The sequence below is a fragment of the Heptranchias perlo genome, chromosome 1 (genome assembly GCF_035084215.1).
Source record: "Heptranchias perlo isolate sHepPer1 chromosome 1, sHepPer1.hap1, whole genome shotgun sequence".
Lineage (NCBI taxonomy): Eukaryota > Metazoa > Chordata > Chondrichthyes > Hexanchiformes > Hexanchidae > Heptranchias > Heptranchias perlo.
In genome coordinates, this window is record NC_090325.1 from 57850554 (window position 1) to 57868754 (window position 18201).

Here is an 18201-nt window from a genome sequence, read left to right on the forward strand (position 1 = left end):
TAAATTTGTATCGTCTGCAAACTTGGATACATCACACTTGGTCCCCTCATCTAAGTCATTGATATATATTGTAAACAGCTGAGGCCCAAGCACCAATCCTTGCAACACCCCACTAGTTACAACCTGCCAACCTGAAAATGTTCATTTTATTCCTACACTCTGTTTTCTATCCATTAACCAATCCTCAATCCATGCTGATATATTACCCAAAATCCCTTGAGCCCTAATCTTGTGTAACAACCTCTTGAGAGAGAGAAAGAGCAAGATGTTATTCGGCGCTGGAACAGAGAGTGGAGGGCACTGAAGATCGGGGGGGATGGGGAGCAGGGGACATTGGAGCAGGGTGAAAAGTTAGGTTAATTTTGTTTTTTTAACTTTATGCAATGGTTTTTTATTTAATTTATTTTGTTTACTTTTGCCTGACCCGGCCCTTCACGCCTGATACCAGGAGTGAATTGGAAGCCGTAGGAAATCCGCCCAGATAAGTTTAAAATTGTTTTAACTACCTACTACGTCAGAAATGAAGTACCTTAAGTACCTCAATGAGGTAAATTTGGTTCTTTAACTGTCATCCCACCGGCTTTAATTGCCACACGTGCACAGGCGTGTCTGGGGAACCCGGTAGTCGGTGGGTTGGAGCCGGCTTCTAAACCAGCTATGGATTTTCGCAGCCCCAACGCACCCGCAATTTGATTTTAAAATTGAGCCCCATCTGTTTGATTCTGTGCTTCCTGTTTTTTTTCATGATCTTCCATTTCCATTTTCTTCATGATCTTGATTTTATTCCCTTCATCATTTATCTCTTTTTGTTCCTTTTCTTTCTCTCCTTACCCAAGTCTACATTCCAAACTACAAGAGATTAAAAATATGCCTGATAAAATACATTTCAGTTATTTCTGTATCCCCTGTTGTGTAGGAAAGTCCACAGATGTCATTACTCATGAGAAATATTTGGTCTATCCATGTTCTGTTCATAACTCATATAGAATACAGGAACCCTCATAAAGATGAGGGCATTAAAATTGGGTTTGCTGTTTTTTGCTCGGGGTGAGGTGGGATTGGTTTGACGAGATAAAATGACCTGTCAAACCTCCTGTACTCTGAAGCCATAGCTTCCCAATACAAATTTTGTACGAATGAACCTAGTCTTTTTAAAACTTGAGAAATATAATCTGTCACAAACAGTTGTGTAGTACCTTGTCTTCACCTGCCATCACCCTGTTACCCCAGGCCTATGATATAACATTTGCCTGTAATGCTTCAATTTTTTACTCGTTAGTTTGTTTGTGTAGTTTAGCAGTCAGTAGTCTTTGACAATAAGTGTTCATATAAAATTGAATAGTACCTGAAAATTGCAACATTTTAAATCAAGACTTAAGATTTATTTATTTTGAAAATTTATGGTTGTCTTGGCTATGTAAGCTTCTTTGAAGTAATTACATCTTTTTTATTTATGCAAGTACAAGGCTTTGATCTGACTGTAACTGTGATGATGAATTACAATATCTGTATTAATTAGATCTTAACTAATGGACTTGCTTTTGTGAGGTTATTGTTTGAAGACCAACCGTATCAATAAACAGCTATCAATGTTTATTAAATTTTATCTAACTACAAATTAGTTGCTCAGATGAAAGCCGAGCCCTTATGAAGTGGTTTTCCTCTCATGATTTTATTTATTTTTAATGTAAGTTAAGTGTTTTTTGAACTTCACCCTGTTAAAGTTATCTAGCCTGCGACCTGTTCAGTCGAGTAAAAATTTGGTAGCTCTCAAGCTGAAAGGTGGAATGTTACTGTTCAGAACTCTGGCCAACCAAAACTCCAGATTGATCAAATGTATCCTGATGCTGGTGACTCTCGCTCCTGGAGGCATATATTCTGTTTGTTTTCACGATAATGTTTATTATGCTATTAATGGCAGTGGGTTTGGCCGTTTCAGTTTCACGGAGCTGGGATGTCTGTTCTCAGCACCACTTCTCATCGGTGGATATATCTGAACAGGCCTGCAGCAGGGTGAATAACCTGCACTGGGAGGCCCTCACAAATCGAGTTTCAGTGGACCGGAATTTAGTACAGTAAGGTCCTGCTGTACTTGGAGAAAAGTTTTTTTAAAAAAAGGTTGACATTGCAAAGAGTTTTGAAAAAATATGTTACTAATCAACTTTATAATGAGAGGTTTGTCATTTGGACTTTAACTGTCCAATATGTTGCCAACCCTCCCGGATTGCCCAGAAGTCATCTGGAATGGGACATCTCCCAGGCACTGCTGCTATCGCAGGCAGTGCATTCCAGATCATAACAACCCGCTGCATAAAAGAAGTAGTTCAAAATTAGGAAGGGTATTGATAGGGTAAATAAGGAGAAGTTGTTTCCACTGGCAAAAGAACCAGAGGGGAGAAGAGGAGAATTTTTTTACGCAACGAGTTATGATCTGGAATGCACCGCCTGAAAAGATGGTGGAAGCAGATTCAACAGTAACTTTCAAAAGGGAATTGGATGCCCTATTCAAAGAAGACCTGGGCAGCCTACCAGTGTCTGACCAACATTTATCCCTCAACTCGCAACACCAAAACAGATTAATTGGTCATCTCATTTGTTGCTTGTGGGACCTTGCTGTGTGCAAATTGGCTGCTGTGATTGTCTACATAACAACAGTGACTACTTAAAAGTAATTATTTTATCCTGGATATCCTAAGGACATGAAAGGCACTATATAAATGCAAATTCTTTCCTTGTTCTTTCAAGTGTTATGCTCCGTTACATTGTAAACACAACAAACCATTTGTGTAACTGTGTATTTGTTCAATACACTCTGGTGCTACTTAAAGGATTGCTGCAAAAGCAGGAAAAACAAAGTGTTTTTCTTTTATTTGTTTTTATGTTGATACTTATTTTTCTCCTTTTCTCTTCCCCCTGCCAAAAAAAAACTTCAAACATGCCTTCCACAGTCGAATAACCTCCATGACCAAGCAGGTTAGATGATGTGTTCTGCCTCCACAGTCAATATTGATGCCACACTGCAGGAAGAAAGTTTCATGAGAGAAGGTTTTATTTGACGTACTGTAATTTCTTGCTCTGATTTAAGAGATTGAAGTGCACCCTGCAGCCAGAGATGGAAACTCAGTCATTAGTGGAATATGACAGATTTGAAGTAATCAATTCTGTAAATGAATGATCAGTTTAAAAAATAATAGAACTGGCAAAAGGGAACAGATGTACACATGCTGTAATTTGAACTGAGCAATAATAGGCCCAGCAGTACAATAGGTTATAATTAAGGTCAGGCAGAATGAGACCACAGTCAAGCTACATGGCCTCACTGTAGGCTACTGTATGATTAGGCATCCATAATAGCTCTTTGATTGTAAATTTTGCAATTTGTCAGGTTTTTTTTGAAAAAATGCTTTCTTTGAATAGTTATCTGAATTATAGTTATGATTATTGCATGGCAAACAGGCCTATTGTAAGGTCTAGAAACTCTTGTTTCTGTTCTCTTCAGGGCAGCTAGGTGTTACGCAGTTTGTTATGTTGGGTGCTCTAAATCTATTAGAATGCTGATGCCCTGTTATAGGAGGTATTGTGTAGAATTATTACCCCTTGCTGTGACTTACTGCTGTCTGTGTGTGTGTGTATATAGCTGGCCAGAGATTTTATCAACCTTTCTCTAGGCTTCTCGTAAATTAACTTCCCCTTCCTCCTGTGCCTGATCTCTGGTTGCAGCTAATGATATATCTTGCTGTTCTCTTGTTCCATTGTGTGCACATATCGGTTGCTGCCCTGGAACCAAACGCGATGACCACTTCCTTTCAGTCCGTTGCCTTCTACCTCTGCTTCCTCCCCGATTTCTTACCTTCGTTGATGTCACCCTTGGCTCAGTGGTAGCACTCGCTCTGAGTCAGATGTTGGTGGGTTCAAGCCCCATCCCAAAGACTAATCCAGGCTGGCACTTCAATGCAGTACTGAAGGAATACTACACTGTTGGAGGTGCCATGTTTCAGATGAGATGTTAAACCAAGGCCCTATTTGTCCTATGAGGTGGATGTAAAAGATCCCACAGCACAATTGGAAGTAGTGCAGGGGAGTTTTCCTTGTGCCCTGGCCAATATTTAACCCTTAATTAACATCAATAAAACAGAATATCTGGTTGCTGTTTGTGGGACCTTGCTGTGTACAAATTGGCTGCTGCATTTCCCTACATTACAACAGTGAAAGAAGTATTTCATTGGCTGTAAAGTGCTTTGAGATGTCCTGAGGTTATGAAAGGCAAGTCCTTACTTTTGCTTTCATTGCTTTATACATACTTCAAAGTAATGGCCACACATCCTCTATATCTATTGCATACCCTAAAATAATTATTGTCTTCTGCACCACCCCATTCTCTTGTTGCTTCAGGACTGGCTCATAGCCTCCCCTCCATTTAGAGTGGTTGCTGGAGCCAAGGTAACAGTAAGTGACAAGCTGTCAAACCCACCATGGCACTTACTGTTAACCCGGCTCCAGCGACCACTCTAAATGTCTCATTCCCTTCTCTCAGGGCCCTCTCAATTCATCTCATTCCCCTGGAGCTATTCTCCCAAACCTTCCCACCCTGTCACCCTCCATGGCCCTTCTGAGCCCACCCCCACCCCCCCCCCCCCCACCACCCAGAAAATCTCTCCTTGTCCTTCCTATCCATCCAATGATTTACCATGCTACCTCTCCACATCGCCGTGCAAAATGTTCACTCATTCATGAACGAGGCCCTCCTCATCCACAATCTGTTTCTGCAGGAACATTTTGACCTTGTGACTGTGACTAAAACCTGGCTCACCACTGGTGACTTCTTCCCTCACAACAAGGCCACCCTGCCTGACTTTATGTTGCACCATGTACCTCACGTGAACCACTGCAGTGCTGGTGTAGCGTTCTTATCATGATCTCACCATATCTTCCTCCAAGGTCAGCTCCACAACTTTAAAGGTTGTTGCTGCATTCTCAATTTGCCTGATATTAAAAATTGTTTTATTCTAGTTATATTAGTTCGATCCAGTGTCATTGGCTACTCCCATAAGCAGTCCAAAGTGTGCCTATACCTGCCTAATAGGTAAACATAGTGAGACCTAGGGCCGAACAGGGAACCCTTATTACTGTACTCTGGCTTACTGGAATATGTTATGTGTCACCTAATGAAGACAATGTGATCTCATTGTCTTCGTTAGGTAGAAAAATAACACTATTAGATCATGGCTCAGGCTATAAACCATGAGACAAATTTATTAAACAAGAAACATGTAAAAGATCAGTACTATGTGTAAACACACATTTACAGTAATTGTAAACTTTGACTAACCACTTCAAGATGTAGGACGCAACAATGATGCACCTCCTGCATTGATTCCCAATGCAAGACTGACTTTCGAAACGTGGTCGTTTACTCCTTACTTGGCTACCTGAGCACAATGGAAATCTCTGACTAGCTCTATATTTTAAATAACTTAAGTCTCAGTTCACTATCACTCAACTCAGCCAAGATAAAGCCCAAACTCTTGATGATAGAACAGAATGGGGATCAGGCAGGAAAGTGGAGTTGAGGTCGAAGATCATCATATTGAATGACGGAGCAGGCTCGAGGGGCTGTATGGCCTACTCCTGCTCCTGTTATGTTCTTAGAACAGTCACGGGATGACAACTGTATTTAAGTGGTCAGACAGTCACAGGATTCTTGTAATTGAATGTAAAGACTCCATGATCTCTTCCAGCTGCTTTGATTGACCTGGGATTGCCGGAAATTACCACTCGTCCTGACCACTGTCAGGCATACTATTGGACAGAATGACGCCTATGCCTCTGCCCTCTAGACAGTAAATGCAACTGTCTTTTGTTCCAAAAGAACAAACTGTAGACATTTAGAAATGGACATGTATATTCTTTGCAGCTCTCAGCAACAGTAACCAGTTTTAATTCCGAACATGCAATGACCCAAGAAAAAGGAATTGAATAGTACACCATGGACAAAAATGCTTCAGATTTATTAAAACTTGGCTGACCCAAAACTTCTGCCAGCTGAAAGGTAGCAAACCTGAGACCATCCCCTTTTCTCCCATCAGGATCGCTGAGTTTCTGTCCACAACAACATCTCCAGCTGCCACCTCAAGCTGAGTCAGGAAGTGCGGAGCCTTAGCTTTAGCTCAGCTTACTTCTCCACATCCACTCTATTATCAAAACAGCTTGCTTCTGCCTTCCGCTATCTCTCCCCTTCTGCTACTAAAATCCTAGTCCATTCCTTCATCACCTCGAAGCTTGACTTCACCACAGCTGGCTTCCCCTAATTAACCTTCCCCAAACTTCATTCATCCAGAATTCTGAAACTTGTGCCAACCATGCTGAGTCCCACATTTTCATCACCCCAGCCTTCTTCAAGCTCCACTAGCGTCCTGTGCTCTAGCATGTCGATTTCAACATTCGCTCGTCTTGCTTTCAGATCACTCCATTACCTCACCTTATCTTACCTTAGTGATCATTTTAAGTCTTTGCATGCACCCTCTGCTTCTCTCACACTGGACTTCCATTCACACCCTTGATTCCTCTGCTGTTCCATTTTTACCCACTTATTAAGATTTTGCCCTCTGGAATTTTTTATGCAGTTCCTTCCTCTCTTTCTGCTTTCAGAATTCTTCTCAAAATCCTCCTTCAACCATCCCTTTGATTCCCAATCCTAACTTTTCCATTTTTCTCCTGTTTCACCATACTAAATGTTTACCTTATCTACTTCTTTTATTGCAATAACACTCTTTGCCTTCCTGCATGTAATGTGTTTTATAAATCTAACTAGTTGTGTAGAGTAATGTTTTAATACATTGTTTCAGCTGAGCAATTCAGCACTATATATGTTGTCATGGTAAGGTCCCAGCTGTATTTAGGAATGCTGCAGGTGGTGACATGTTACTCAGAAGAAAAGTTGTCTGTTTTTTGAGTAAAAAGATGAGAGAAAATATACCTCTATAGCCAAAACAATAGGATGCAAGTCATTATAAAATTGTACAATGCTCTGATCAGACTACACATTGAATACTGTGTCCCGTTCTGGTCGCCAAGACATAAAAATAACATTCATGCATGCACCATGTACATAGGTCCCTGATTTGCATCTTAAAAGTGGCCCCTCACCTGGTGTTTTAGTTGCCCGTCTAAAGGCTTCTCCAAGATGATGGTAGCTGGATTGCCAATGTAAACGGGATGGTGATTGCCCCAATGTCATTTTTAGGCCAGTGCCGCCCTGTTTACATCAAGTGGCCGCAGTTAAAATTGGCCCCATTGATTTTCTCACCAGTACTTCAAGCCATTTTCAAGAATACTTGGAAATGTAGTAACAGTGAGGAGGATAGTAACCGACTTCAGGAGGACATAGACAGATGGGTGAAATGGGCAGACACATGGCAGATGAAATTTAATGCAGAGAAGTGTGAAGTTATTCATTTTGGTAGAAAGAATGAGGAGAGACAATATAAACTAAATGGTACAATTTTAAAGGGGGTGCAGGAACAGAGAGACCTGAGGGTGTACGTACTCAAGTCTTTGAATATGGCAGGACAAGTTGAAAAGACTGTTAAAAAGGCATATGGGATCCTTGGCTTTATTAATAGAGGCATAGAGTACAAAAGCAAGGAAGTTATGCTAAACCTTTGTAAAACACTGGTTAGGCCTGAGCTTGAGTATTGTGTTCAGTTCTGGGCACCACACTTTAGAAAGGATGTCAAGGCCTTCAAGAGGCTGCAGAAGAGATTTACTAGAATGGTACCTGGGATGAAAGACTTCAGTTACGTGGAGAGACTAGAGAATCTGGGGTGGTTCTCCTTAGAGCAGATAAGGGTAAGGGGCAATTTGATAGAAGTTTTAAAAATCATGAAGGGTTTTGATCGAGTAAATAAGGAGGAACTGTTTCCAGTGGCAGAAGGGTCGGTAACCAGAAGACACAGATTGAAGGTAATTGGCAAAAGAACCTGAGGCGACAGGAGGGAAGAAACAATTTACGCAGCGAGTTGTTATGATCTGGAATGCACTGCCTGAAAGGGTAAATGATAAACCTAATATTTTGTGTTGGTAGCTGAGATAAAACATCTTGCCTGTCAATCGTTGGAGGGGTGTTTTTAAGAATGTCAGACGCATGGGGTAAGGTGAGTGATATACTTAGGGAGTGTGATTGAAGTTTCAGTAATCTAATTCCTTATTGTCAATTTCTGGGTGTAGGCCCTGTATCTTTTCAAAGAAAAGCACCTCTTTGCATTTTGCAAGCTTTTAATTTGGAAAGGTGTCACCAGTATTCCCCTCTTTAAATTCACCTCCCATATAATAAGGCCTCTGAGGAGGTCTAATATCTTCACTTGATGGGTGTAAATGCTGGAGACTTAGTTTCTTTATCCTGTACAATTCGCGTGCTCTTAACAATTGACTGAACTTAGAATGGTGAATATAGGTTTGTTAATCTCTTACAAATCTACTTTAAAATGAGGCTAGATCATTGCTTAGATCATTGTCTTTTTATTGTTACCTGGCGATTGGCTCAAGTATTTATGATGAGCTCTAGCAGTCAAGTAAGTGGGTCACAATGTAATTTGAAGAATTTCACAGAGATAATCCCCTTTGGGGACCCTCCTGTCCAAATGGTCCGAGATAGCTTTATATATCTTCTCCAGCATAATTGGCCCTTCTAATATAGGTATCTTCCATCGTCAAGAGTGCACTGCTTTCATATTTGTGCCAGTGAGATATTTGCACTGCTGATTTCCAAAGTATATGTCTCACTCAGCCAGCGGTAACCTCATAATAAACTTGCTGGATTTGTCTGACCACTGGTAAGTCCCGGTTTAAAAAAATGGATCTTCACAGGGGCCAAATGGAGCAAATTGAGCTGCTGGTCCGCGCTCGCTCTTCCCCCTCCCTCACTCAGGCCATACTATAGACTGACTCGGCATCTGAGCCGGTTGATTTTGTGAAGGCCTAGACCAGTGAGCTGCACGGGATGTCCAACTGATGTCCGTAAGTTACGGTATTATGGAGATGAGGCCCGAGGCACAATTTTGGGCGAGCCTTGGGCCTCAGTCTTCTGACCACATTCTAGACGCGCCGACCACTTGCCGTTGGTTCGGCCCCGCTATGTTTATTAGAAGTGTCTTTGTCTTTTCAAAACACCAGTTTTAATGATGACATGGTGACCTCGAGTTGGATTTCTATACAAAGAAAAAGTTAACTTCAGCACTGACCGCAAGTAGGCTCGCCTTCCCTGCCAAACCACTCTAGTGACATCAATTACAGAGAGCATTCCAGAGTAGCTCCATTGCAAATAGGAAGCATGTAGTGCAACTGCAAGCCTGCTCCAGTGACACTGTTGTGCATTCTCAAGCGGCTTCATTGCATACCGTCAGGGGGTGCAACTTGAGACCAGCTTAAGAGCCCTTCTGGACTTGTTCAATCGTGGGAAACCAATCTGCTGGCTGGGAAATTTGCATTCCTGGCCTGTAAAATTATTTTCCTGGGGTAGACTGGATCTCAAGCCGACCACACTACATGCTTCCTATTTGCAATGGAGCTACTCTGGAATGCTCTCTGTAATTGATGTCACTAGAGTGGTTTGGCAGGGAAGGCGAGCCTACTTGCGGTCAGTGCTGAAGTTAACTTTTTCTTTGTATAGAACAAAATACAGACTTTCGCGTAATATTTTTTTAACCAGCAAATTCAAGATTGTTGCACAACTGAGGTTCTTTAGGTTATTAAAGTGGCCTATTTGCACCTTCTGAAGCTACACAGAATATTGGCTCTATAGAAGAATTAACAGCTCCTGCTTAACTCCAATATATCTGCCTTGATCCAAGAAATAACCTTCTTAAATTTTCAATTTGCAGGTTCTGTGGAGTGTTTTCTGCTTTTAGAAACTGGGGTTAATCCTTGCCAATTTTGTCTGTTTTATCAGCAACCAATAGAAATGCTAATTACTTCAGTTTTTTACTAAGTAGATTAATTCTGTATGATCCCATTAGTCTTTCTGGTGATAACCTAGCCACTAAGGATTCGCCTGGAATAATGTCTGAGAGATGGATGCCTAATCTCCAGTGGAGCTCTGGTCCTGGACAGTCTTCTCCCACCAACTAATGCAAGGGACCATTTAAAGTAACAGTTGCAGTAAAATTCATATTGGACAGATAATCTGCCAGAAAAGTTAAAAAATGTAAAAAAAAAATCAAATAATCTTTTATAAAAGCAAGATGAACAAAACCTGTACAGCTTCAGAATGAGAACAGTTGTCTCACTACTGCAGAATAATGATTGAAGAATAATGGCTTCTCCTTGAACTGGGATTGTTTCAGAAGCAGTGGATGACAGTGGTGAGAATTTTTAGAGGTGGAGTGTCACTTGCTTTAAGATCCTGAGGAACAAGTGTTGGAGCATTTGTACTGGATGTATTTTCATTTTGTGGAGTTGAATTTTTAATGCTCATGATTAGAATGAGCGTTCTAATCATGAGCATGTTGATGTAATTACTTTTAAGTTGGGTAAGTATTGTAAGCATTCCATCTGGACAGGTCTGTTGCTGATAAATTAATGGCTCCTTCTTGCTGGCTTGGACTTAATTGCTTCTAATCAATCTGGTTTCAAAATGCTTGGCATTCCTAATGCTGATCTGATTTCATGAAAAATCCCGGCTATTCAGATGGAAAAGAATTTTTTTTAAAGTGATTGGATAAAGGACATTAGAGCTGTTTTGGGTACCCAGTATCAGCATCAAGCACTCCTACGTCAGGTGCCGTTGAACAAGATGTACTGATTTTTGTTTTGGTAATGCCCCATGAATGAGCGCAGAGATGTAATGGAGTGGAAAAATGAGTGGAGATCAGTGCCACCAGATCTGGCCCATTTTCTTCCAACTCCTATTTCCTCTAAGAATTTTGTTAGGTACATCAGAAATAGGTGACAAATATTATGTAATAAAGATGAAGCAATTTTGATTAAGTTTTAGCTCGGTATTAGCTCTTTTTTAATTCAGTCATGGTACATAGGGAGTTAAAAATTGCCTTTATTCACAGAATTGATGTCGATCAAGTTTAACTTGTTAAGATGGTTCGACTAATCTGTTGTCTCCAAGTAGTTTGCCTGAGGGACAAATCAAATCAAACACAAACATGCTGTTAATTGTTCACATATGTGTATGTTTGGCAGCAGACAGTTATTTAAATTCACAAACCCCTGGTAACTGTTTCAGGGCTTTTTCTTGGCCTGGACTTTTAAAGTTGATGAATTTGATCAGGAGCCTATGCAGACAATCTATCTGGGACTTCTAAAGAGTATTAGCTAACGTAGATACTTCCTATGATTGATGAGAAAGGGGGGAAAAGAATCGCTATACGTGAAGATTGATTACAATTAGTTTTAAGAGTTGCTAACTATTCTTTCTACTATACAAGAAGTTAGCAAAGTTTAACAACTATTATGAAGTTTTTGCTATATTTTTGCTTGTTCATTAGTTGGGTAGTAAATGTCGACGCAGCTGAAGCATTCAACAGGTCTTTGGACTGATTCCTGATTCTTCAGGCAGTAGAGGGATCTGAGCTTGGAGAACAAGGAGGATGAAAAAATGTCACTGTTCCTTAAGTGGGCTGAATAGTCTTTTCTTTTTCCTCCATTCTTAACCTAAACTTGTACTCAATAAAGTCATGAATGAGTTTTGCAGTAAATTTTCTATCAAGCATTTCATGTACTGTTTTATTGTCTTTTATTGCCTGTATGTACTGTTGTATCATGTGTTTTGCCCTTAGGTAGCATACATCTTTGAGAAGATGACAAAAATTCAGCAAATATTTACTTCTTAAAACTTTCTTCAACACTAGTCATTTTTTTTCAGTATCTCCAGGGTTGTAAGCTTTTGTATTTTCTGTTTGTATGCTGGCTGCTTACTCCTGTTGTGTGGGATGAAGCAGTAGCCTGAAAGTCATTTTAAAAAAAAATTGGCTTGCTTTTTACTTTGTAAAGCAATTTAATCAGAAACCCTCTTCACCTACAGAAAGCAGCAAAGAAGATCGTGGATGTGCACTGTAAGATAAAGCCCTGCATTGTGTGATTTTAAGTGGAGTGTGGTTTCCTTTTGTAGTATTTCTTGTTCTGAGACAATGCGCTTTGACAGAGTGAATTTGAAGATGATAAATTGAAATAAGCTTTGCTTTTTGTAGAAAATAATATTTCAGTATAAATATCACTTGTGTAGTGTTCTGCAGAATGTCAATTTGTTCTTTTGATATCATCACACTTTTGTGAAATTGAGTAGTCCCACTATATCTTTGATCATACCATTCTCCAAACACAGCTTGAAGTACAAACCTTGGGTAATGCCAGTTACCTTGTGAATATATATATATTTTTAAAGGCTCAATTTAAATTATTTTATCTATAGCTTTAATGACTAAAATAATTGATTCTGCTGCAGATACATGTCACTCACTGGAAGTGTAACATTGACAACTCTTGGCTTACATTGAGCCATTGAAACATTTGACATTTTCTTTAATACTTGGACTGTATTAGCATTTCTCCACATTGTATTCCAGCCCAAAAAAACTGCAGCTTTAGAATGAGAAACTGCATTGTGTGTACAGACATCCCCAAGGTGTACTTGGGTGAATATTTTCTAATATTGAGCATGCCAATTTACAGACTGTTCTTCCTCCCCTCTCTTTTTAAACTTTGCATTTACATTGTATTTTCTCTCCCTTTTTTGACACTGCTTCTTTCAGATGATAAAACAGGATAGTCTTGGTCGTGAACTTCTCCATCTTTGCTATAGATATCACTTGATGATTGGCTGGCATCACTGGAGGGGTGCCTTCCTTGGACAGAGCACTGATTAGCAGCTCGACTAAGGCCAAAAGAAATGTTAGCTGTACAGTGGTTCAGGTGTGACATTGGTAGAAGCATGCAAACAAGCTCTCTATTTCACTCAACATGGAAGTAGTGGTGTAGTCAGGAGGAGCCGAAAAAGTTGAGGATAAAATCAAATATTTCTTTAAGATTGGGGGAGATCAAAAGCATGATGGAATTGCGCTAAGGACCTTTTGAGCCCCCAAGATCATACCCATGATTTTCCTCTGAGTTTGTGAGGAGGAGTAAAGCAGAGGCTAGGGAAAATCAGAAAACTAGCCACCTTGGCTGGAGTGGAGGGGTGCGCTGGGGGTGGAGGAGACAGTGAAATAAATTATATAGAAATATTTAGCTCTTCTACTTTAAGTGCATTATATTTTGAATGCTGTTATTGTTTGCTGTGTTTCCTCTTGGTCATGAAGATTAGATTGACAGTAAGATTTAGATTAATTTTCTGAAAACGTAATATCTGCAGCAATGTCTCATTTACAGATATCCCAGAAGAAGAGGCAAGATATTGGACTCAGAAACTAGAGCAGTTGAATGCCATAAGGGACCATGATGAGGTGAGTAAAAGAAATAGAGCAATCGACTGTAATGTGGTGTTCTGATGAAAAAAAGATATCTACGGTGGAGCTGAGTAATTGTACAATTGTGAAATGATTACTGCAATATTCAAGAAATTGTTGAAATAGTAATTGAAATATCAGTAATAGTATATTGTTGTAGAGCCCTGAGAAAAGGACACTCCAAAACTGTAAATGTAATTTCTTATATTAAAACTAAAAATTAAAAATGCTACCTGTATTTTATTAATGCAAACTTAGTTGAACTATAAATGATATAGCCTTATTAAACTAAATAATTTCATTTATGGGTGGCTACTTTTTTCGCCAATTGCCGTCAAGGTCGGGAGTGATGATTTACCATCAAAGGCATGGAATAGGAAAACTGGTCTCCTGATTTTCCTCTTTTTGAAAAGAGAAATTATTTCCGCACCATTGAATTTAAAAAACAATTTTCTGTTGTGTTTTCAAACAACAATCTTGGAGTGGGAAAGAGAATAGAGAAACTGAAAACTGCTTCTCATTCACCAGTGGGTTGGACTTTTCAACATTTGCGACCAACACCAGTGGCTCCATTTTTGTCTACCAGGCATCCATTTGAATATTTAAATCTGGCTGTCTACACCCCGATAGTGAATAACATATTAAGAGAAGGATCGTCTCGTCGCAGTGGTTTTTGTCCAAAATAATATGATCAAGTCTATAGGGTAGAATTTCCGCAGGGGCTCCCATATCTCCTGCCGTAACTTTGGTGGAAACCACAGATAAATGGCCACATAGGCCATTTCTTCGATGGAAAATCAGCAGATATCCCGAAGATAACAGTGGGAGACCAAGAGAACCCCCATGGAAATTACTGGTGCATGTATATTAAAATAAAATGTTATAAAAATGTTTACAATTTTTTAACTCCGTCCATACACTCTCAGCGATACCCAGCGCACTGGACACACGCCCTCTTGTACACTGCACACCCGTGTATGGAAAAAGACTCGGCTTTCACAATCCAGAGACCTGTCATTTTGACCCTTTAAGGCTGCTCCAGTAACTTCTGGTAGGGAGGAGCTGCTACTTCACTTCCCCACCAAAGAAGTTACTCTACCCCAAGGTATGCATTAAAATGAAAAGCTGGGGTGGGTATTGACTTTGAAGTCAATGGAAATAGAATCCAAGAGAGATGTAAAATGGGCTGCTGACTCGCTATCACCCATTTTACACTATTGCACAAATTCAAAATCTACCCCCTTGACTTCAGACCAGCCTATGGGAAGCAATCCAGAACTGCGTGACCAGGATAAACAGACAATCAGCTGAGTACTCTGTGTACTTTGGTAGCATGTTTTCCTGGGATCGAGTAGCTCCATATGAAGATATGTTTTGATTCTTTGCATGATAATAAATTCTAACAACATTCTCAGTAAGTATATCTGGAATTTTTTTTACAAGGCTGGAATAATCAATATCAGTATTGCCACTGTTCCTCCAGTGTTACTTTTAATAAAATGAAATATGTGATTGTGTCTGATTAACTCTACCTTCCTTTACCTTATCCAGTACTCAATTGGTGAAGAAGTTCAGAAGAAGCCTTTGCCCACTGCTCCCTCCCAGTGTTGTAAGTTTGTTTGAAAAAAAGTGATTACCATCAAGTTTTCTGCAGCTTGAATCAGTGTTCAGTGCTTCGCTTAGGAAGATTTGTTTGTTGTATTTTTCTTTCTCGCATTTAAAATGCATACTATTTTTTGTTTCTTTGTAATATTCACCCTACAGCCTTTTATTTAAGAATCATAGTTGGATAATTCACCTGCAACAGGACATATTTAAATATTTTATGCAGAGTTCACCCTTGTGGTATCTACTTCAAAAAAAATCTAAAATTCCATTAGGCAGATCGGTGCTGCTGTTTAGCTTTTTCAGGCAAATGTTACCTTTGTACGTTGAAAGAGAGGGACATTGTTGATACATGGGTGCGCATAGTACTGCTCATATCATCAAGCATGCATGCTTGCAGGACATGGATAGTTCTTAATGTAAGCAAACTTGTACTTCACTATTGTGTATGATATTTCAATTTTAGAAACACAATTTACTTCAGGTTGTCAAAAAACTAATACTGTAATTAGTTGACATTTTACTTATATAGTATCTATTTGGAGAATTTGTGTGTAAGTGAATTTTGCATTTGTTCAGAATGAATGTAAGTAGAATTTAATGTAACCATTTAATTCCCTGTAACACACCACAGAAGCAACAACAATAATTTGTATTTATATAGTCCCTATAATTCCAAGGCCCTTCACAGAAATGTAATAAAAAAAACACTGAGCCATGGAAGGAGATATCAGGAGTGGTGATGAGAAGCTTGTCAAAGAGGGTTTTAAGGATAGTCAAAGCAGGAGGGAGGATGGAGGGTTTTAGGGAGGGAGTTCCAGAGCATGGGGCCAAGGTGGCTGAAGCCACAGTGCCAATGGTGGGGTGAAGGCAGGGGAGGTGCACAAGAGGCTGGAGTAAGAGGAGTGGAGAATTCAGAGGAGTTTTGAGGCTGGAAGAGGTTATACTGATAAACAAGGGCAAGGCCATGAATGTATTTAAACACAAGGGGGTCGATTTTCACTCTCTGCCTGAAAATAGGGCCCTGTTAACAACGGCAATGTGCCTGCATCATTTTAAAAGGGGCCTACCTCTGGTTGTCAAAAGTGGCCACCTGTTTCAGGCGATAGGTCCCTTTTAATATGGAAATCGGGGTCCTGTAATAGGAGTCTGCGCAGTGCAGGCTTCGACCAGTTCCATGGACGATGGCAGAGAAGAGGCCCAGTCTTATTATTTTTGTGAGCCTCGGAGGAGCAGGAATGCACCTCTGGGGCCCACAAAAATCTGGGCTGCTCCCCAGGACCCCATCCTCAACAATCATGCCCTCGCCCCCCCCCCCCCACCTGCAACTTACCTTCCTGGCAGCAGCTCTGGCCTGTTTCTCTTTGCCGAATTTGGCGAGCTGCATTGGGACGCCTGTTTGGGGCCCTGCAGCTTGCCCGGCAAATCAAAATGAGGCCGGATCCTCAAAATCACAGGGGCCACTTCGCCGTTGGAATGGATGGTCGCCCAGTGCACTCTGCCGGTCGGCCGCCCAAAAGTCAAGGTAGACCCCAAGGATGCGAATTTGAAATTTGAGATTTTGGAAGTCAGTGAGGATGAGGTGATGGGTGAGCAAGACTCGGTGCAGAGTTGGATGAATTGAGGCTTGAAGGGTAGAGGATGGGAGGCTGGCCAAGAGTTATCTGGAGGTGACAAAGACATGTATAAAGGTTTCCATAGCAGATGAGCTGATGTAGGGGTAGAGGCAGGCCATGATACGGAGGTGGAAGTAGGTGTTTTTTGTGATGAGAGGATAGGGGGTCGGAAGCTCAGCTTGAGGTCAAATTGAGCAGTCCACTTTAGCCAGGAAGGGGTATGGAATCGGTGACAAGGGTACATAGTTTGTACATGTGGAAGTGGATTCCATGACTACCACTCGTATTGCCAGGGGCAGCACATGTAAATGAGTAAGAGGTGAGGACAAAGGATAGATCCTTGGGAGTCTCTGGAGGTAGTGGTGTGGGGGCAGGAAAGCAATCCATTTTTAGAAATGCTCGATCTACAATGGGATAGGTATGTGTAGAACCAAGTGAGGGCAGTCCCATTGAGCTGGACAATCGAAGAGAGGCATTGGTGGAGGATGATGTGGCCGACTATGTCAAAGGCTGCAGAGAGGATGAGGAGGGATAATGCACCATGGTCACAGTTACATAGGTTGTCATTTTTGACTTTGGTTAGGGCTGTTTCATTGCTGTGACAGAGGCATAAACCTGATTGGAGTAATTCACACAGGGAATTGTGGGAAAGGTGGGCACAGATTTAGGATGCAGCAACATATTCAAGGAGATTGGAGAGCAAAGGGAGATTAGAGATAAGGTGGTAGTTTGCAGGGATCGGGGGGGTGGTGGGAAGTTGATATCTGCGATTTCAAAAGTGTGGGAGAGAGTACTGGAGGACAGGGAGCCAATTACAGCAGTTTAGTGGGACTAGGGTAAAGGGAGCAGAAAGTAGGTCTCTTTGATGAGATCAGAGAGGACATGGAGAGAGATGGGAAAGAAAGTAGAAATGTGGGTTAGGGCTAGAGTAGGGGGATCCCTGGGGGACATTTTGCTTGATGGGCAAGGGCAAGCAGTAGAGCTAGCTGAATAAGTGGTCTCATTCTCAGTGGCATGAAGTCTATAAAACTACTCATACTTGTTGGAGGTGAGGATGAAGTGGACAGGGGACAGCAGTTTAAAGAGTCGGGGGGTAGTGGAGAAATGAAACTGGGAGTTATATTTGCTCTCCAGGATGACTGTGGAGTAGTGGGTGGTTTTGGCAGAAGAGAATCAGCCCCAATAGCGCTTGATGTGATCCAGCCTGATCTGGTGATGAATGGCTAAAAGGTTTGTGCACCAGATATGCTCAAGTCTGCACAGCTTAGACTTGAAGTACAGATGGGGGCCATGTCAGAGGAAACGATCGGGATGTGAGAGAGTAAAGGTTTTGCTAGCGACTAGGACATCAAAGGTGATGGCGAAGGAGCGGTTGAGCACATCGGCTGCAAAATATTGTGGCAAACAAGACGACTATAGGCTAGGCAGTTGTGAGTTTGAAACAGCAGTTTTAAGAGACTTGGAGACTTTTTTCCAGCACGAATGCAAAAAGAAATAAGTTTGCAAGAGGGTAGAAGAATGTGACTGGT

General features: G+C 40.9%; 1 protein-coding gene across 3 annotated transcripts in view; it reads left to right on the forward strand.

Annotated features, from left to right (window-relative positions):
• LOC137322543 (protein unc-13 homolog B-like) overlaps positions 1 to 18201 on the forward strand; it is a 554720-nt gene that overhangs the window by 305619 nt on the left and 230900 nt on the right. For all 3 annotated transcript variants that reach the window (XM_067985478.1, XM_067985470.1, XM_067985475.1), the window contains exons 6-7: positions 13375 to 13448; positions 15003 to 15060. In XM_067985478.1, coding sequence (XP_067841579.1) covers positions 13375 to 13448; positions 15003 to 15060 — 132 coding nt within the window. The remainder of the gene's footprint in view (positions 1 to 13374; positions 13449 to 15002; positions 15061 to 18201) is intronic.